This window comes from Neoarius graeffei, chromosome 17, assembly GCF_027579695.1.
Source record: "Neoarius graeffei isolate fNeoGra1 chromosome 17, fNeoGra1.pri, whole genome shotgun sequence".
Lineage (NCBI taxonomy): Eukaryota > Metazoa > Chordata > Actinopteri > Siluriformes > Ariidae > Neoarius > Neoarius graeffei.
The window spans coordinates 33,659,953-33,679,065 of record NC_083585.1 but is presented as its reverse complement, the minus strand read 5'-3'; the positions used below and the strand labels follow the sequence as shown (position 1 = coordinate 33,679,065).

The 19,113-nt window shown below is 42.0% G+C and overlaps 1 protein-coding gene across 4 annotated transcripts in view; it reads left to right on the top strand.

Moving 5' to 3' along the window:
• The window catches only part of cuedc1b (CUE domain containing 1b), a 56,968-nt gene that overhangs the window by 26,018 nt on the left and 11,837 nt on the right, over positions 1-19,113 (top strand). For 3 of the 4 annotated variants that reach the window (XM_060944070.1, XM_060944067.1, XM_060944069.1), the window contains exons 2-5: positions 9,322-9,933; positions 16,374-16,501; positions 17,927-18,053; positions 18,231-18,432. In XM_060944070.1, coding sequence (XP_060800053.1) covers positions 9,607-9,933; positions 16,374-16,501; positions 17,927-18,053; positions 18,231-18,432 — 784 coding nt within the window. In that variant the 5' untranslated portion in view covers positions 9,322-9,606. Of the gene's footprint in view, positions 1-7,279; positions 7,344-9,321; positions 9,934-16,373; positions 16,502-17,926; positions 18,054-18,230; positions 18,433-19,113 lie in introns of those variants that run through there. The other variant, XM_060944068.1, reaches the window with a different exon arrangement.

Here is a 19,113-nt window from a genome sequence, read left to right as displayed (position 1 = left end):
CTTAGTCATTCTGTGATAATTATAGGATTCTATGATAACTGATAATTCTGTATTCTGAGGTCATTGACACTTCATTTAATTTAAAAATTAAACAACCGTTTGTTCCTGTCCACTAATTTGATTGGACAAGCAACATTGCAGTTAGCAAGCAACGCTCCTGTTTAGTATAACGACACTGGGACATTTCAGTGTTTTGTATTATTTTGATTTGTCTGTGTTTGCTACATAAACTACTGCTAGAATGAGAATTTTATTACATTGAAACCATTACTAAACTTAGTAAGGGCTGTCAGTTAGTCTGTGCATTGCACTATCCAAGTGTAGCTTCTTTGGGAACAATTTTTGTTTATTGAGCAAAAATAGAATATTTGTCCATACTATGTCTGAAATGTCAGTTAAAACAACTTAATTTCTTGGTTATAGAGCAGGTGTATAAAAGCAATATCGCATGAGCGAGAGTGCTGCTGTACTGAATATCAGCACAGCTGTGATTCCCACCTTATGTACAGTTTTTCCAGCATGCACTCAGAATCCAGGATAAAGTGGTTACTGAGTGTCGTGTACTACCTTTTTTTTTTTTTGCCTCCCCAACAAATAGTAAGCTTGCTGGCAAATTATGTGACCTTTCAAGACAGCTGCAGAGATTCAGCTTGGCCAGTACATCCGAATCCAGTCCTGGGCCCTGGCAAGTCAAGAATAAACTAAGCCATGACTTTCTGCCAGATTTTTAAAAATGAGAACAATCTTCCAGAGAGAGAGAGAGAAGGAGAGAGAGATGGAGGTCATGTCTCTCATGACAAACTAGTTTCACCCTTAAAAAGTTTTCCAACCCCGTGTTGATTTCAGGACACCACTTAGCCAAGAACTTGGTGAAGGTTTCTAGCGTTGTCTCAATTTGAGTACTTCTGTACTTGCACTTGCTATTTTGTGCGCATAAATGTGTTCAAGCTGACGTGTGGCATGCAGTACACTGTTAGCCCTTTTCCACCAAATCAGTTCCAGGGCTGGTTCGGGGCCAGTGCTGGTGCTGGTTCACAACTCATTCAACTTGTGAACCAGCTGAGAAACAGTTTGCTTTTCCATAGCTCGGGGTGCTAAGGGGAGCCACGTCATAACGTCACTGTATACGTCAGTTACGTTGCTGCGTTTGCATAAACCTTGGCGCGAACATCGAAGCAACAACAACACTGAGAAGAAGAAGAAGAAGCAGCAACAACAATAATGGATGACTGCTGCTTTACTGCATCCATGATATCTTGTCGCTTATTTAAAAATGATGCCCTCTCGCGGTCTTGCTATTGTTGTTGGTCTTAACAACTCCCCCCCACCCACCCACCCACACTGACGTAAGCAGTTCTTTCCTCTAGCCCAGCAAAGAGCTGGTGCTACCCTGGAACCGGTTTTTCTGGCCCAGAGCCAGTTCTTTGTCAGTGGAAACAGAAAACCCGGTTCAAAACTAAGCACTGGCCCTGGAACTGATTTGGTGGAAAAAGGGCTATGTGAGTACCTGGATAGTGCACTCAAAAAGGTCAAAATGTTGAGGGTGCAACACTGCACATTTCTGACCCTCAGTGGTCGCCATCTTGTCGATGTCACGGAAGGGTAGGGACCACCGACCTACTTTCAGCCAGTCAGAGGAGGGCATGTCAAATCTTCTGCTTCAACTCTTCATGACATGGATTGCACAAGATGTTAATTTCTTTGAGATTTCAGTCCGTGTTTTTGGGCACAATTGCAGTGTCCAATTCCAGTAGATTTTTGAGGTTAGATGATACAAATTTCCTGTTCTGCCACATCCCAAATGTGTTCTATTGAATTCAGATCCAGTGACTGCGAAAGCTACTGCAGAACATTTGAACTCATCATGTTCATGAAAATGGTTTGAGATGATTTTTGCTTTGTGACATGGTGCATTATTATGCTGGATGTAGCCATGAGAAGATGGGTGAATTGTGGCCATGAAGGGATGCACATGGTCAGCAACAATACTCAAATAGGCTGTGGCATTCAAGCGACGATTGATTTGGTATTAACAGCCCCAAAGTGTGCCAAGAAAACATTCCCCACACCATTACACCACCTCCACCAGCCTGGACTGTTGACGCAAGGCAGGTTGTGTCCATGGGTTCATGTTGTTGGCCCTACCATGTGTGTCTCAGCAGAAATCAATATTCATCAGACTGGATTATGTCTTTCCAGTCTTCAACTATCCAGTATTGGTGAGCTTGTGCCCACTGCAGCCTCCAATTTCTGTTCTTGGTTGGCAGTATACTTGAACTGTCTTATCAACAAGGCATTTCTGTCAACAGAACTGCCACTCACTGGATTTTTTTTCTTTTTCTCTCCTTTATTGCACCATTTTAAGTAAGCTGTAGGGATTGTATGTGAAGTTGGTGTTTCTAATAAAGTGCTCAGTGAATGTCAAGTAAAAATTGTTCGGTGGGATCAAGGTCAGAGCTGTGTGCAGGTCATTTGAGTCTTTTTGCGCCAACCTTGGCACTCCATGTCCTCGTAGACCTCACTTTTCTGCACAGAGGCGTTGTCATACTGGAACAGGTTTGGGCCCCTTAATTCCAGTGAAGAGAAATCTTAATGCTACAGCATTACACATAATGGTGCGATGAGCGGATGTCCACCCCTCCTTGAATCACCACCTTAATGTGGTGGAGGGGTTTGAGTGTCTCCGTGATTCTAGGAGCTATGTTGTTGGAGGCATTTGCCCTTGATAGGGTCTCCCAAGGCAAACAGGTCCTAGATGAGCGGTCAGTCAGAGTGTTTCTGAAGACCCTTATGAAAGAAACAGCAAGGATCCGAGTGCCCTCGCCTGGACCAGGGATACCGGAGCCCCACCCTGAAGATGGGCTTGGGGGAAGGGCTCATCGGCGAGCGCCTGGTGGCCAAGCGTATGTCCGTGGGGCTCGGCCGAGCCTAGCCCAAATGAGCAACACGGAACCACTCTCTTGTGGAACCACCACCCGCAAGAGGTGCCATAAGGGTCTGGTGCATTGTGGATCAGGTAGTAGCCAAAGGCGGAGGGCCTGGCATACTGATCCCTGGCTGACACAACTGGCTTTTGGGACCTGGAACGTGGGAAAGGAGCCTGAGCTTGTACGTGAGGTTGAGAGGTACCGACTAGATATAATTGGGCTCATCTCAACGCATAGCTTGGGCTCTGGAACCAATTTCCTGGAGAGGGGTTGGACACACTTCCATGCTGGATTTGCCAACGGTGAGTGGTGCTGGGCAGGGGTGGGGCTATTGGTAGCCCCCCAGCTTGGTGCGTTAACATCGGAGTTCTCCCCAGTAAACGAGAGGGGTCTCTGACTGACTGTCATTTGCGCTTATGCACCAAATGGTAGTTCAGAGTACCCAGCCTTCTTGGAGTCCTTGAGTGGGCTACTAGACAGTGCACCACGAGGGGACTCCGTTGTTTTACTGGGGAACTTAAGTGCTCACGTGGGCAAAGATGGTGAGACCTGGAAGGGTGTGATTGGGAGGAATGGCCTGCCCGATCTGAACCCGAGCGGTGTTCTGTTATTTGGCTACTGTGCCATGCACGGTTTGGCCCTAATGAACACCATGTTCGAGCAGAAGGGTGTCCATAAGTGCATGTGGCACGAGGACACCCTAGGCTGTAGATCGATGATTGATTGACTTTGTAGTTATTTCATCTGATCTGTGACCGTATGTCTTGGACACTTGGGTGAAGAGAGGAGCAGAGCTGTCAACTGATTACTACCTGGTGGCAAGCTAGATCAGATGGCGGGGGAGGAGGCTGAACAGACCTGGTAGGCCCAAACGTGTAGTGAGGGTATGCTGGGAATGTCTGGCGGAGGCTCCCGTCCATCCGATATTCAACTGCCACCTCTGGCAGAGCTTCAAGTGCATACTGGGGGAGGATGGGGACATTGAGCCCGAGTGGACCATGTTCCATACCTCCATTACTGAGGTGGCCGTTCAGAGCTGTGGCTGCAAGGTTGTTGGTGCCTGTCATGGCAGTAATCCCCGAGCCCAGTGGTGGACACCTGCGGTGGTGGACACCTGCGGTGAGGGGAGTCGTCAAGCTGAAGGAGTCCTATCGGGCTTGGTTAGCCTGTGGGTCTCCAGAGGCAGCTGACAGATACTGATGGGCCAAGAGGAACACGACTCTGGTGGTTGCTGAAGCAAAAACTCTGGTGTGGGAGGAGTTCGGTGAGGCCATGGAAAGCGACTTTCGGTCAGCCTCGAAGAGATCCTGAAGGTGCTGGATGTTGTTGGGCTGTCTTGGCTGACGCGCTTCTTCAGCATTGTGTGGAGGTCAAGGACAGTGCCTCTGGATTGGCAGACTGGGGTGGTGGTCCCCCTTTTTAAAAAGGGGGACTGGAGAGTGTGTTCCAACTATAGGGGATCACACTTCTCAGCCTCCCTGGGAAAGCCTATGCTGGGGTGCTGGAGAGGAGAGCCCGGTCAATAGCTGAACCTCGGATTCAGGAGGAACAATGCGGTTTTCATCCTGGTCATGGAACACTGGACCAGCTCTTTACCCTTGCAAGGGTACTGGAGGGTGCATGGGAGTTTGCCCAACCGGTCTACATGTGTTCTGTGGACCTGAAGAAGGCCCTGTGGGGGGTGCTTCAGGAGTATGGGGTTCGGGGCCCACTGCTGTGGGCCATTCAGACCCTGTATGACCACAGCAGGAGTTTGGTTTGCATTGCCGGCAGTAAGTCAGACTTGTTCCCGGTGCATGTGGGACTCCACCAAGGCTGCCCTTTGTCACCAGTTCTGTTCATAACTTCTTTTTTTTTTTTTTAAATGGACAGAATTTCTAGGCGCAGCCAAGGGGCGGAGGGTGTCCAGTTTGGTGGCATCAGGATCGCGTCTCTGCTTTTTGCGGATGATGTCCTTTGGCTTCATCAATCTGTGACCTACCGCATGCGCTGGGATGGTTTGTAGCAGAGTGTGAAGCGGCTGGGATGAGGATCAGCACCTCCAAGTCTGTGGCCATGGCGCTCAACCGAAAACGGGTGGAGTGCCTACTTCGGGTCAGGGGGGAGTTGTTACCTCAAGTGGAGGGGTTTAAGTATCTCAGGGTCTTGTTCACGAGTGAGGGTAGGGGGGAGCGGGAGTTGGACAGACGGATTGGGGCAGCATCAGCAGTGATGTGGATGCTAAACCAGTCTGTTGTGGTGAAGAGAGAGCTGAGCCAAAAGGCAAAGCTCTCAATTTACTGGTCCATCTACATTCCTACCCTCAACTATGGTCATGGTGGGTGGTGACTGAAAGAATGAGATCGCAGATGCAAGCGGTCGAAATGAGTTTTCTCTGCAGGGTGACTGGGCCGTCCCTTAGAGTCAGGGTAAGAATCTTGGTTATTTGGGAGAGACTCCGAGTAGAACTGCTGCTCCTCCACATCGAAAGGAGTCAGTTGATGTGGTTTGGGCACCTTGTTAGGATGCCCCCTGGACATCTCCCAGTGGAGGTTCTCTGGGCATACCCCACCGGGAGGAGACCCCAGGGCAGACCCAGGACACGCTGGAGAGATTACATCTCTTGGCTGGCCTGGGAATGCCTCGGTATTCCCCCGGAAGAGCTGGTGGAGGTGGCCGGGGAGAGGGAAGTCTGGGCTGCTCTGCTTAGACTGCTTACCCCCACAACCCGGATAAGCGGCAGAAAATGGATGGATGGGCAGATGTCCACATACTACGCTATGTAGCGTATGCTGTGAGCATGTAGTGTAAGTCATTCCACATTTAGTGTGCCATCTTGTTTCTTATTTACTGTTTGCAGGGGACCTGAGGCTTGAGTATGTTTCAGGGAGATCTTCCCTGCTGAAATGGCCATTAACTGTACTGTGACCTCCATATCCGAAACAATGAGAAATGTAAATCAAAGTTTTAAAGGAAAAACATTTGCAGAAGTTAGTTTTAGCTGCAGGAGTTCTTTACAGAGAGCAGAATTTACATTCACATTGTTGGGGGGGGGGGGGGGGGAAGAGATGAAATTGTCATTTTAAAGTGACGTACAGGAATTTCCAGGAATTCTAAGGGCCTTATATAGAAAATCCCATTTGAAAATCCCTTGGGGCCCCCTAGCTGCTTTGAGAGGGAAAAAAACTTGTATAATAATCCAGTAGAAGGCAATGGGAAACCACTCTTTCCTAGAAATTTTGATGGTTGGAGCCGTCAGAGTGCCCACGTCCCTGCAGTGATATGCCAGATAGATAGATGGACAGAGAGAAAATCAAAGTACTCTAAAGGGTTTACAAACATTTTTAAATATAAAATTATCTTAAATCAAACTGAAGTTTTGGTAGCCTTTCTCTCTAAAGGCATCTTTGTGTGTTGTGGAGGTATCATACTCCCTGACCAGAATGATTAATTAGATACAGTTCAGAGGCCATTAGTTCAGAAGAGATCTTGGACAATATCTTTTGATTCCAAAACAACTCTCAAGCCACAAGCATGGCCAGGCAACTACAGCTTGCCTCACAGCTTGCCTCACAACCTCAAAACACAGACTACATATTCCCATTTTGCATCCTGTTTACATCACAAACATGAGGTTGGCAAGGCACACTGGGACCTGGCAGTGCCATGTGGGCCTGGCTTCAGCTCAGCCTGCCTTATTGTTTCCCCAGAGCCGGGATTTCTCTACCCAGTACTGGGGGAGGGTGAAGAGGGAGACTGAAATGGCCGAGGGGAACAGGACAACATTACAAGGAAGTTACACTGGCCTTCTACAGGCGCTCACCTTCTTATTTAATGTTGTTCTGGATGTGGTAGGACTTAATAGATGGATTCTGTTTCAGCAAGTTATTAGATATATGAAGATGAAACCAAAATGCACTGTTGTGTTGGTAAGACACTTCTTACTTTTCGAGATTAACTCTTAACGTTCATGTTTTTATGTATGGACACGGTATGTGCTCAATAATTGCTACAAATCAGGCACTATACAGTACGTATAACATGGTATTTTATAACCTCCTGAGATGTGTAGACTAAGAAACATGAATATATTCATTAGATTTGCTTACTGTAGCACTGTTATGCTAAAATGCCTCTCAGGTAAATGCACTATGTAGCTATATTGTATATTAACTTGCTTCTAGAATTGAAGGGCTTGTCCAGTATTTGGATAGGTACAATACTGTGTTTACTTGCTGGAAATCTATTGAACAGAAATGTCTTGGGCAAATGGTATCATGCTTTCCCCCCGCAATAGTGGGTTCCTTACTCCGAGCACTTGTCTCTACAGCTGTTCCACTTTGGTCTGTGGCACCAGGATGTAGACTTCTGTGGAGGTTTAATGTCTCACTCTGGTGAGGCTGATTGCTAATCTGGGTCAGTGTAATGTCATTTCAGGTAAATTCAGCTAAACTCGGTTTTGTGTAACCTATATCTTGCTGTACATTTTTAACATATTTAGTTAGTAAAAGTTGACATATTTTTTAGTGTTGGGCTATTGCATTTAATTCACACCTTTTCCCCAAATAATTTACTTGCTTCACCAGCCTCATTTTAATGGGGCTAAAATATTCATGTACATTTTCTACAAATGTAGCTGTTCTACAGTGGTCAGTCCTCCATAGTGGCAGGTGGGGCACTAAGCTTCTACCCCACCATTTATATCAGCTGTACAACAAATGTTAATCTTCATAAAGTCCTCATATACAACTCCATACATTTTAAATTCTGTGGAAGTATTGATTAGCTCTTTTGAGTGACCATCTGCTATTTGACAGATATTTGTTATTCCATGAAATCGAGTTGTACATGAGCTGGCAGCCTACAAGTCGTGTAGCACTGAGTTGGCTATAAGCCATGTATGACAAGATGGATTGGAATAACCTGGGGTTTTTTTTCTATCCACGTTCACTGGATTTTAAGAAACGGAGCATTTTTATTTTTTGCAAGTTCGATAAATAACTTTATCCACAACGTCCGACAAAATAATTTCCGCTTAGAATGTAAACAAACTGGCAAAATAACGTAGCAATTTGTGAAAAATGCTATAATAATAATTCTTGAAAAAAAAAAAAGATGCAGCTTACTATCAAATAATTTTATTCCATATTTTGTTGCTTTTATTTATTTTGGGGGGTTTTATTTTCGAGTAGAGTTTTTATGTCATCCTCAGTTGGTTCAGCAACACGCTTCACCATTTTGTTCTTTAGGGGTGTGGTGTGGGTTATTTATTTATTGCACTTGGCAAACCGAATTAAAGGTGCATTACCACCACTGACTGGGCTGGAGTGTGGAACAGGAGATATTGGGGGGGGGGGAAGCAAACTATATTCTGTTTACTGTTTCGGTTTCTTTGAAATACTTGATGACAAAGCTGCCATTTTGTTTTTTCTACTCACGGTATATGAGCTGATAGCCTGGTAGTAGAGTAGCTAATCGGAGTGCATGGATATCAGCTTTTATTAGATTTACATTCACTAGATATGAGCAATCAAATTAGATTAGATCAATAAAGTTTAATCTAATCTAATTGCTCATATCTAGTGAATGTGAATCTAATAAAAGCTGATATTCGTTTGATTACTCACCTTTCTAGATGTTGCACAATCATGGCGCAGCACACTTAATGTCCCACTTATCTCCATACAGTGATTATTGCACCTAGTGATCAAAAATGGGAGTTGTAGCAGTAATGCTAACAGAGGTCCATTGGGTCAGGAATCATGCTGCCCCTTGCTTGAGGGGGAAGAAGCAGTAGACAGGACCGCTGATGACAGGGCTTGCCAGGGTCACTTTTTTTTAAATGCCAAACTGGGCTTCAGAAACATTTTCATATTGAAGATGGATATTAGTTTATGAAATCATCATTTGTAATTTCAGCCTTATGTAAATAGCAAGCCATTTAGCTACTGCAATGCAGCTTGAAGAGGCCATATTCTGACTTGATTTCTTTAACATCTGGTTGAGAATGTCTAAGTGAATTTAAGGAGCAAGCTTGATTTGGCCAGGCAAGTTGCTTTGTAACTCCCAAGGATGTCGCTAAAGAGATGCTCCCCAGGGAACATTAATCTGCACCTTTTTCAGTTTTCATGCTGTTTTATCAGCTTGTGGAGAGAGTGACTCATTATAAGCTTTTTTTTTTCTTTTTTTACCATCTTTCCATCTGCTTCACTCTCTGGAGAGGAGAGCTTCTGTTCAGTAACAGTTTGTTGATTTGGTCTGTAGTCAGAAACCTTAAAATTAACTTTTGTGTGCAAACTAGTGAGGCACTAAAATGCAAAGCATTTCCAAAACCGCTAGTCGGCAGAGTTTATTTTTGGTAAATCTTCTGCTGATTGCTCTCTTAATCATGTTGTTTTCCGTTCTGCCTTTGAAGGTCCTGATGAAGCTCCAACTCTACTGGAAACTTTTGGAGTCTTAGGCCACTGCATGTTGAATGCCATTCTTCCTCCTTGAAGTGACGCCATTACTGCTATTTTGGATGCTGTTGAAAAAGCAGAAAAGGAAGAAGAATCCCAGTGGGTTAACCTAATTGGACAGTGATGAAAGAGTGAATAGGCTTGAAAAGCTGTCTTGCTCTAAGACAAATACAAGTGGATATAAGAAAGAAAATACATTGGAGTTTGTGCCATCATTTCCTTGGGTGGCTTAGTTGGTCAAGATGACTAGTCTGTTTCGGCGGAGCAGCAATGGCGGCTCTCGAGGAGGAGGAGGATCAGGTGGAGGATCAGGTGGAGGAGGTGGAGGATCAGCCACAGGAGAACTGAACAACAGTAGGCCTAACCGACAGGTGCGGCGGCTAGAGTTCAACCAGGCCATGGAAGACTTTAAGACCATGTTTCCCAGCATGGACTATGAGGTGATTGAGTGTGTGCTGCGGTCCAACAATGGGGCGGTAGATGCCACCATTGACCAGCTTCTGCAGATGAGCATCGATGAAAATGGATCAGATGACAGCTCAGACTCTGATGACAGCATCCCACCTGAGGTAGCAAGACGCACACTACACGCTGTCAGACATGTTAGACTGTATAACCCTCTCAAGCCACACAAGTGAGCTTTGTCAATTGTACTTTTACCATCATTGCATATAATTTTAATACTATATTACTACTTTACCTGAGTAAAAGTACAAATTGAAAATAAATATACTGTAAACCATAGATGTCAATGAATTTACATCATACATTTCAATGAATTTCAAGCCTTTTAACTAGGCATGTAATTTTGGGTTCAAGATGAAATTTTCCCCTGATATTTTTTGGGGAAAAAAAATTAAACAATTATTTTATTTCCAAAAAAGGCAACTTTTATTTTCCTATTCTTTATCAGCTTAAATATTACTTTTGTTTAATTAGGGGGGAAAAAAGTTTGTTTTTTTTAAATAGCCAACAATAATTATTTACCCACATGTAAATATTGGAGTAAAATATAATGGCCTATTAGCTAAAATACTAATTTTAGTAAAATTTAAATTAACAAATAGGCCTTTTCTTAAACTTTTATGAACATTTGTACTCCCTCCATTTGTTTTCTTTTCTATAGCTTTTGGCAGTCTGTAAAAAGAGCTCAGATTTCTTGTTAAATCTATTTGTACAGTCACTCACACAACAGCGCTTTCCCAATTTATAGCTGTTTTGTGTGTGTTCACAGCATTAGAGCTGTGTTACTTCTACCAAGGGTGAAGTCACACGCATTCCCGCTAAAGTACGTTATTAAGTATGCCCTCTGATGTCTAAGCAATGTAATTACAGCTCAGAAAAACTAAGATTACACAGCATGATGATGCTCACGGTTCATTTATCTTAATTGATTGGAATAGTCAAAAAATGTGATTTACATGATATTGCATGCCTACATTTAACTACTACCTGCACATCACAGAACCATGACTATATTAAGCCAGTCTACTAGTGCACTCAGTTGTGTTTCTGTGCATTTTTGCATTATTTATTAACTATCGTTACAGTATCTGCAGGGGCGCAGATACGTTTTTTGAACTGGGGGGGACAAAGCTGCCAGCAAACCAACCCCACCCCCAACATGTGTTGTGCGAGGAATATACTCTGATGCACACTGTGTAAAGTGTAAACCAGTGCATCCTGACTTTCTAACTATGCCTGTGTGTTGCGTGAGCGGCAGTCAGTCAACAACTCTTCGCAAAGTTTCCTTATGAAACACTATGCTCGCTGAAATTATGGCAGGGAACGCCAGATTAAACATTAAAACTGCCTTCTGAGCACTATATCTACAGGCTACCACCGAAAGAAGGAGGCTACCAGAAAGGCATCTCTACTCCGTATGATTTTACTTTCACTATGACATTACTTTGAACAGACTATCAAAAAATTGCAAGGTGATATGATAAAGTAAGGCACAGTTTACTTACAGTCGTTGTTTTTGAAAAAACGATGCAATCGTTTTCTGCCTTTTTGGTTTGGCACCCTTCATCATGCCGTGTTGGGGTCCTGAACTAGGAGATGTTCCCGATATGCCTGTCAAACTTGTTGTGGGTAACCATAGCAACCAAGCTCGAGCTCGCAACCTGTGCAGTCTGCGCAGCTCAACCAACCGAATATCAGTCTTTGTTTTGTTTTATGTGAGTTGTTGCAACTATGTATACACTGCTGTGCACCTCAATAAACCGAATGGTAATTAGTCTTTTGATTTTTCCATGAGGTTTGCCTTATGCAAAGAAAGACAGCATAGACGTTTTTTCCTCCCTATAAGTGGGGGCGACCGAACGAGGTGAATTTAAATCTGGGTGGGACGAATCCCACCCGTCCCACCCTCTGCGCCCGTGAGTATCTGATCAAACCCATACTGATTTACTGGGATACCCAAACCAGTCTTTTTTTTGCACTATGACCACCTGTTTGTCTTGAGCAATGTTTCCGGAGGACATCTGTTGATTATGATGCATTCACATGGGATTCACTCTGTACAAATCACAACGATGGGAGTGTCTTCACACACAATATATATATATAAAATGTGGCTATTACAGCAAAAGTTCTTTGCATAAGGATGTGCACCTTGTGTCTTTAATACAAACTAATGGTTGTAACCTTTTATTATATGCACTTGTAGTGTTTGTAGCACCATAAGTTGCACTTGATCACTAGTAGGTCACATAGTCATAACATGTACAAGGATGAGTCAAATGAAAACCATGAACCTAAAACTTTGACCTAACTTTTTTTTTTTCCTAGAGCTAACCAGGTACTTGTTCAGTGATCCCATTTGCTTCAGTGCAAGTGTTGATTATATAGAAAAATGCTACACTTTTGTGACATCTACTTGCAGTACATAATGCAAATGAGATTAAGGTTTTCTAATGACTCACCCTTGCATGTAAACTATACCTGTGCTAGTAACTTATCTAAAACCCCTGGAACTGCCAGTGTTGCCTTTTAAATGTAATTTATATTTTTCTGTTTAGTTTTTTAAACTTGGACAAAACTTTGATTTGGTTTACATGGGAGGGGATAGAAAAGAGTGACTACTCCATGGAGTGACTTTATACTGAATAAAAAGCACAAAACCTCTTTTTCAACAGGATATAAAGGAATTTTTACCGACATGTCAGTTCAAACGGTATACATTTATTTGACTGGTGTTCATTTCTACTGGTCATTGTATAGAACATAAAATACTCTAATCTTTCTAGGTACAGTGCTCAGCGTAAATGAGTACACCCCCTTTGAAAAGTAACATTTTAAACAATATCTCAATGAACACAAACAATTTCCAAAATGTTGAAAAGACAAAGTTTAATATAACATCTGTTTAACTTGTAACGTGAAAGTAAGGTTAATAATATAACTTGGATTACACATTTTTCAGTTTTATTCAAATTAGGGTGGTGCAAAAAATGAGTACACCCCACAACAAAAACTACTACATCTAGTACTTTGTATGGCCTCCATGATTTTTAATGACAGCACCAAGTCTTCTAGGCATGGAATGAACAAGCTGGCGACATTTTGCAACATCAATCTTTTTCCCATTCTTCAACAATGACCTCTTTTAGTGACTGGATGCTGGATGGAGAGTGATGCTCAACTTGTCTCTTCAGAATTCCCCAAAGAAAATAATTTCTTTACACCACAAAGGTGAAGGCTACAAGAAGATCAGCAAAGCTTTACTTATCAGTCAGAATACTGTAGCAAAAGTGGTACAAAAATTTAAGAAAGATGGAACTGCAACCATCTCACAGAGACGTCCAGGTCGTCCACGGAAGTTAACACCTCGACAGGAGCGTCTTCTAATGAGAAGGGTTGAAGAAAATCGGCATGCAAGTTCACTGGAGTTATCTAAAGTAGAAAGCCAAACTGGGGTGACTATTTCCCGTGACACAATACGGTGTACACTGCAGAGGAATGGCATGCATGGATGCCATCCACGAAAGAAGCCTCTCCTCAAGCCCAGGCACAAAAAAGCCCGCTTAGAGTTTGCCAGGGCCCATGCTGACAAAGATGAAGACTACTGAGACTCTATACTCTGGAGTGATGAGACCAAGATAAATGTTTTTGGAACTGATGGCTTCAAAACTGTATGGTGTCGCAAAGATGAGGAAAACAAAGAAAAATGCATGGTGCCTGCAGTGAAACATGGTGGTGGCAGTGTCCTTATGTGGGGCTGCATGAGTGCTGCTGGTGTCGGGGAGCTGCATTTCATTGATGGCATCATGAATTCACAGATGTATTGCTCTATACTGAAAGAGAAGATGCTACCATCACTCCGTGCCCTTGGTTGTCATGCACTTTTCCAACATGACTAAACACACATCTCAGGCCACTGTTGGATTTCTGAAGAAGAACAGGGTGAAAGTGATTCAGTGGCCAAGTATGTCTCCTGATCTGAACCCAATCGAACACCTATGGGGAATTCTGAAGAGACAAGTTGAGCATCACTCTCCTTCCAGCATCCAGTCACTAAAAGAGGTCATTGTTGAAGAAAGGAAAAAGATTGATGTTGCAAAATGTCGCCAACTTGTTCATTCCATGCCTAGAAGACTTGGTGCTGTCATTAAAAATCCTGGAGGTCATACAAAGTACTAGATGTAGTAGTTTTTGTTGTGGGGTGTACTCATTTTTGCACCACCCTAATTTGAGTAAAACTGAAAAAATGTGTAATCTAAGTTATATTATTAACCTTACTTTCACGTTATAAGTTAAACAGATGTTATATTAAAATTTGTCTTTTCAACATTTTGGAAATTGTTTGTGTTCATTGAGATATTGTTTAAAATGTTACTTTTCAAAGGGGGCGTACTCATTTACACTGAGCACTGTACGTCCACGGAGTCCAACAGGACCGATGTACTCCAGTAACAATTACATTACCTCACATCCCCATGTAAAACTAATCCAGTCCAAATAGGGCTCTGATTGCTGTTCGTGTATTAATACTACATTTAATGAAAGAACCTGAGCTCATGGAAAAAAGATGATACAAATCCAAACAAGGGTAGTGTGGTTGAATTTCATTTAACTTGCATCTAAATGTGAACACGCTGCTATTCTTAGCTATTGAACTTTTCATACAAATTGAGTTAAATAGTGAAGAATTAGCATTTGTGAGGCCATGTTGGAAAAATATCATTTCCAGGCATGTGAAATTTCCGCGAAAACCCGCGCTTTTGAAAGTTAATTTTCGCGTAAAAAGGTCATATCCGCGTATTTCAATCTCGTTTTAAAAAAAAAAAAATTATCGCGAAATTTCGTTTGGTATTCTCCGGATTTTAACTGGGCCCGGAATTCGACGAGATTTCACGCCATTCTAACCTCCGTACAGCGACGCTGTAGTGACTAAGACGAGCATTATTGAAGCACGCGGTGCGAGGAGTTTGCCATCATCAACATGAAAACATGGCGAAAGTCGAGTGGAAGTCCGATGTCACGAAAATAGTGCATGAGATCCTAGTGCTTACTGAGAAATTGTCAACTCCAGTGCTATTCATTGCACAAGTATGTACATGTATTTTTTAATACTGACAATGTTTTTGTTTTAGTGTTCTTTTAAGAGAAATATGTTAAACATTTTAGACAGAGTAGTTTCTATCAGTCATGTGTAATGCTTAGTGTACCTTACTTAAGTGTTCAATGTTTTTAGTGATATATTTTTCATGTCTCACTAGCTGTATGTTAACTATGCTGATATGATTGAAACATTTAATCCTGATGGACATAAATGTTAAGTTGTGTATGTAACTGGCAATTCCTTTTGTCACATTATATTGAGAAATTCTGCAACATAGTGTGTTCTTAATTTGAGTTATTGAAATGATTATGACAGTGCTTTATCAATTTTTCATTGATGGTTGTTTATGGTTGTTTAAGAAATCTGAATTGAATTCAAGCTAAATGATTCAATCATTTTACAGTCAATAAATGTTTTAATGGTTACTGAGACTTGTATTTTCACTGAAATTGGCATATTTTATTCTGTCATTTAGATTGCTCTTTAAATTGTCTTGATAAGGCCTCAAGTATGCTTTAAATGGCACCATTTAAGCTTCATTTTGCAAAACTTTTCCCAGGGGAGGCCCCCCGGACCCCCCCTATGGGAGGGCGCACCCTCCCATACCCTCCCCACAACAACTTGCGTTGTCGGGATGACCCCTTCGGGGTCATCATCTGACACTAAAAAAATTTTCCTCTTTTTTTTTGGAACCTTGCTCACATGCCTGCATTTCTAATTAAAGTAAAACTATTATTTCCTTTTTACTTTGAAATATCTGTACATTTAAGCGTGGACATTTTTTAACTTTCAGTTAACACTAGTACACATGCAGCATGTGCTTGTGTCTAAAACTGTGCATGTCTGTAATTATTTTTGGCAACATGGCTTACATTCGTGCCTTTTTTTTTTTTCCACCACCTCAGTATTCTGCTGGACTTGATATCACAAGCCTTGAGGTTGAAACTACATTTAGGCAGAATAAAACATGAAATAGAAGAGAGAAAAATAGACAGTAACTAATTCTGAAGCTTTTTAAAATATTTTTTGGCATAGATGGGAATGTCCAGCAATTTCAGACTTTGGTGCAGAGACACATTTTCCACTTTAACCCATACTGTAGCCTGTCTCTGGCTCTATATCCTTCATGCTTACATTTTTCATCATTCATCTATTTTTCATAGCTTGGTGAAGACACTGAGCCATGATTAAAATCACACAATTTGTCTCAGTGAATGTCATTTCAAATTCTGACGACATATTTATTAAGAACATATTACTTTAGTACATGCATTTGGGTTTTGATGTAGTTGTAGGGTTTGTTTTTAAGTTCATTTGGTGATGCAAATTGTTGTCGAAAGGAAAAAAATGTAGGGAGTATTATGTTTTGTTGTTTTTTTTTATCTGGTATTTTTAAGTTTTGAAATCTAATGCCATATCCTTTTTATATCTCATCTGTGTCAGATTCTGGACAGGACCCGCGAACCAGACAGCTCAGATGAAGAGCCACCTCCAGTCTACTCTCCACCCACATATGACATGCACATATATGACAGGAAATATCCTAATGCCCCGCCCACTCCTCCCCCCAGGTAAAAAATAAAATATGGAGATTATACAAATATGTTATAATAACAGGAACCAATTAAATATTTATTGTAAGCAGTTCTTAAAATTCTGGAATAAAATTGATTCACTTCTGCTCTGTGTGTAATGGGAATTTCCTGCTCTTTCCCTCCTGATGCCCCCTGGTGTTCAGGACTCGTACTGCTGGGTCTAGTCAGCACAGAGTTGCCTTTTTTGGGTGTGTGAGAGGAATAATTACCATTGTGCCACGGGTAATCACTGTCCATCTAAATCAGTTTAGCTGTGGTACAGGTACCCACAAATTTAGATAATGTCAGAGTAGCTCAGCAGACGTAAGTACTTTAGATGTGGGTCAAAGTAGCATCAAGCACTAGTTCAACAAGCTAGTGCTGAGGCACTGTTTCGACAAGTGGCTTGTCATACAGTACAAGATGAGAAATGTACTGGAAAATGAATTAACTTTTAAAGCTTTGCTCTTTTTTGGCAGGTGATAAATGTATTCCTAAGAGCATGATGATACGTTTATTTGTATGGCAAAAACAGCATGAGCAAACAAAATACTTTAATTTCATTAATAATAATAATAATAATAACTTGTGAAATTCCTCTCTGCATTTAACCCATCTGAAACAGTGAACACACACATGCGCGCACACATACCCAGAGCAGTGGGTAGCCATGCTAACAGCACCCAGGGAGCAGTTGGAAGTTAGGTGCCTTGCTCAAGGGCGCCTCAGCCCAAGGCCATCCCATATTAACCTAACCGCATGTCTTTGGACTGTGGGGGAAACCTATGCAGACACGGAGAGAACATGCAAACTCCACACAGAAAGGCCCCCACCGGTCGCTGAGCTCGAACCCAGGACCTTCTTGCTGTGAGGCGACCGTGCTAACCACTTACACCACCATGCCACCCACTGAAATGTAATATAATACATTTCTGTTCATATTGGGGTTTTTTTTTGTATATGAAAATACTCTTAACGTTGAGCTTTAATTTCTCCATTAGTACATTTAACGCTAGGTTTAAATAGGTTGAATTTCGTAAACAAGTAATTCTGATGCAGCTACTAGCAGCTGGATAACTAAACAGCCAGTTAGTGTTAATTCAAGCACTTTTCCTTGTCTGTCTTCATGATCTTCTGGCTTATAATGTAGTAGTGCTGCAATCACCTTTACTTTTGGTACTGTAAATTTTCATGAGATGGTGAAAGTCCTCAAACATGAAGTTCCTTTAGTTCTTTTTGGGTCTGTTCATTTTTTTGAGTGTGTCGTAAAACCACCCATTCACTTCTTCTAATTAACACTGATAGTTAATGAGTGAATTCATTGAAGGATGAAGCTCAGATTTAAATAAATAATGGTTTATACATGTTAAGTAATTAAATTTTAAAGCCTGATGTAAACTTGACATCGATGAAATGTTGCAGGTTCGAAGTGCAGCCCTCAGTGGGACAGCAGCACACACAAAGTTACAGGAACTGGAACCCTCCATTACTCGGTAACCTGCCTGATGACTTCCTTCGAATCTTACCCCAGCAGTCAGACAGTATACAGGTGCAGAATTAGACATTGACCTCATAAATGGTGCATGCTATTTCATTTTCCTAATGATGATGGGCTCTTTATCTTGCATATAAGCATTTCTGCTTCTCTAAGAACAGCACCTGTCCTTTAATTTTCTCTTAAACTATGCCTTTCTGTATTGTGTATCTATTACGTTTGTTTCTTTAGAGCTCCCAAAGCAGTGTGCGTGAGCCATCATCCTCCCTGGCGTTACTGCCTCAGCAGGCTGCCTGTGTTGCTGGAGCCTCTGAGCAGGAACGCAAGCTCAAACAGTACCTGGAAGATGAGCGCATCGCTCTTTTCCTCCAGAACGAGGAGTTCATGAAGGAGCTGCAGCGCAATCGCGAGTTTCTTGTCGCACTGGAACGAGGTGCTGTGAGGTGTACACTATAAAACTGCTTTCACAAGGACATCTTTCTTTGACTTTAAATAAGTGCTAAAATGTGTGCATTGGATTAAAATTGCACCCCGTAGTCAGTTTACAAGGTTCAGACTATGACATGACCATCTGTCAGCCAGTAAGAGATATTGGGACAGAACTTCATGCAAGTGTAGAGCAAAATGGGGAGATTTGTATAGTCCAATGATCCAAATATATTAGGACAGCTCCGATAGCATTAAAATAGTTAACCAGTGCCTTATGGGTGCTGTTCTATTATTATTATTATTATACCATATCAGTTTGAGACCGTAGTTTGAATTTGTATCTCAATTCCTCGGGGGGGGGGGGAAGAGAAACAAAAAATATTCACATACCGACTCGACAACGCTTTTCAGTGCATTTTCGGATTGTCCCTATAAAAGCAGTCAAGAGGCTCGGTGATATTTGGTACATCATACACACTACATGGATATAGTAGTGAGCACAATTACAAACAACTTTGGCTTTAAAAAGCCATAAACAATCGCTTTTAAGATTTTATTCATATTTGAACTGAAATACCGATTAAGCATGGGAATGTATTAATTGGGAACTGAGAAATAAAAATGTGAAGCATCAGCATATCCATATTCAGCACCCCCATTGAATTGGATCATCTCAGTACAGTGC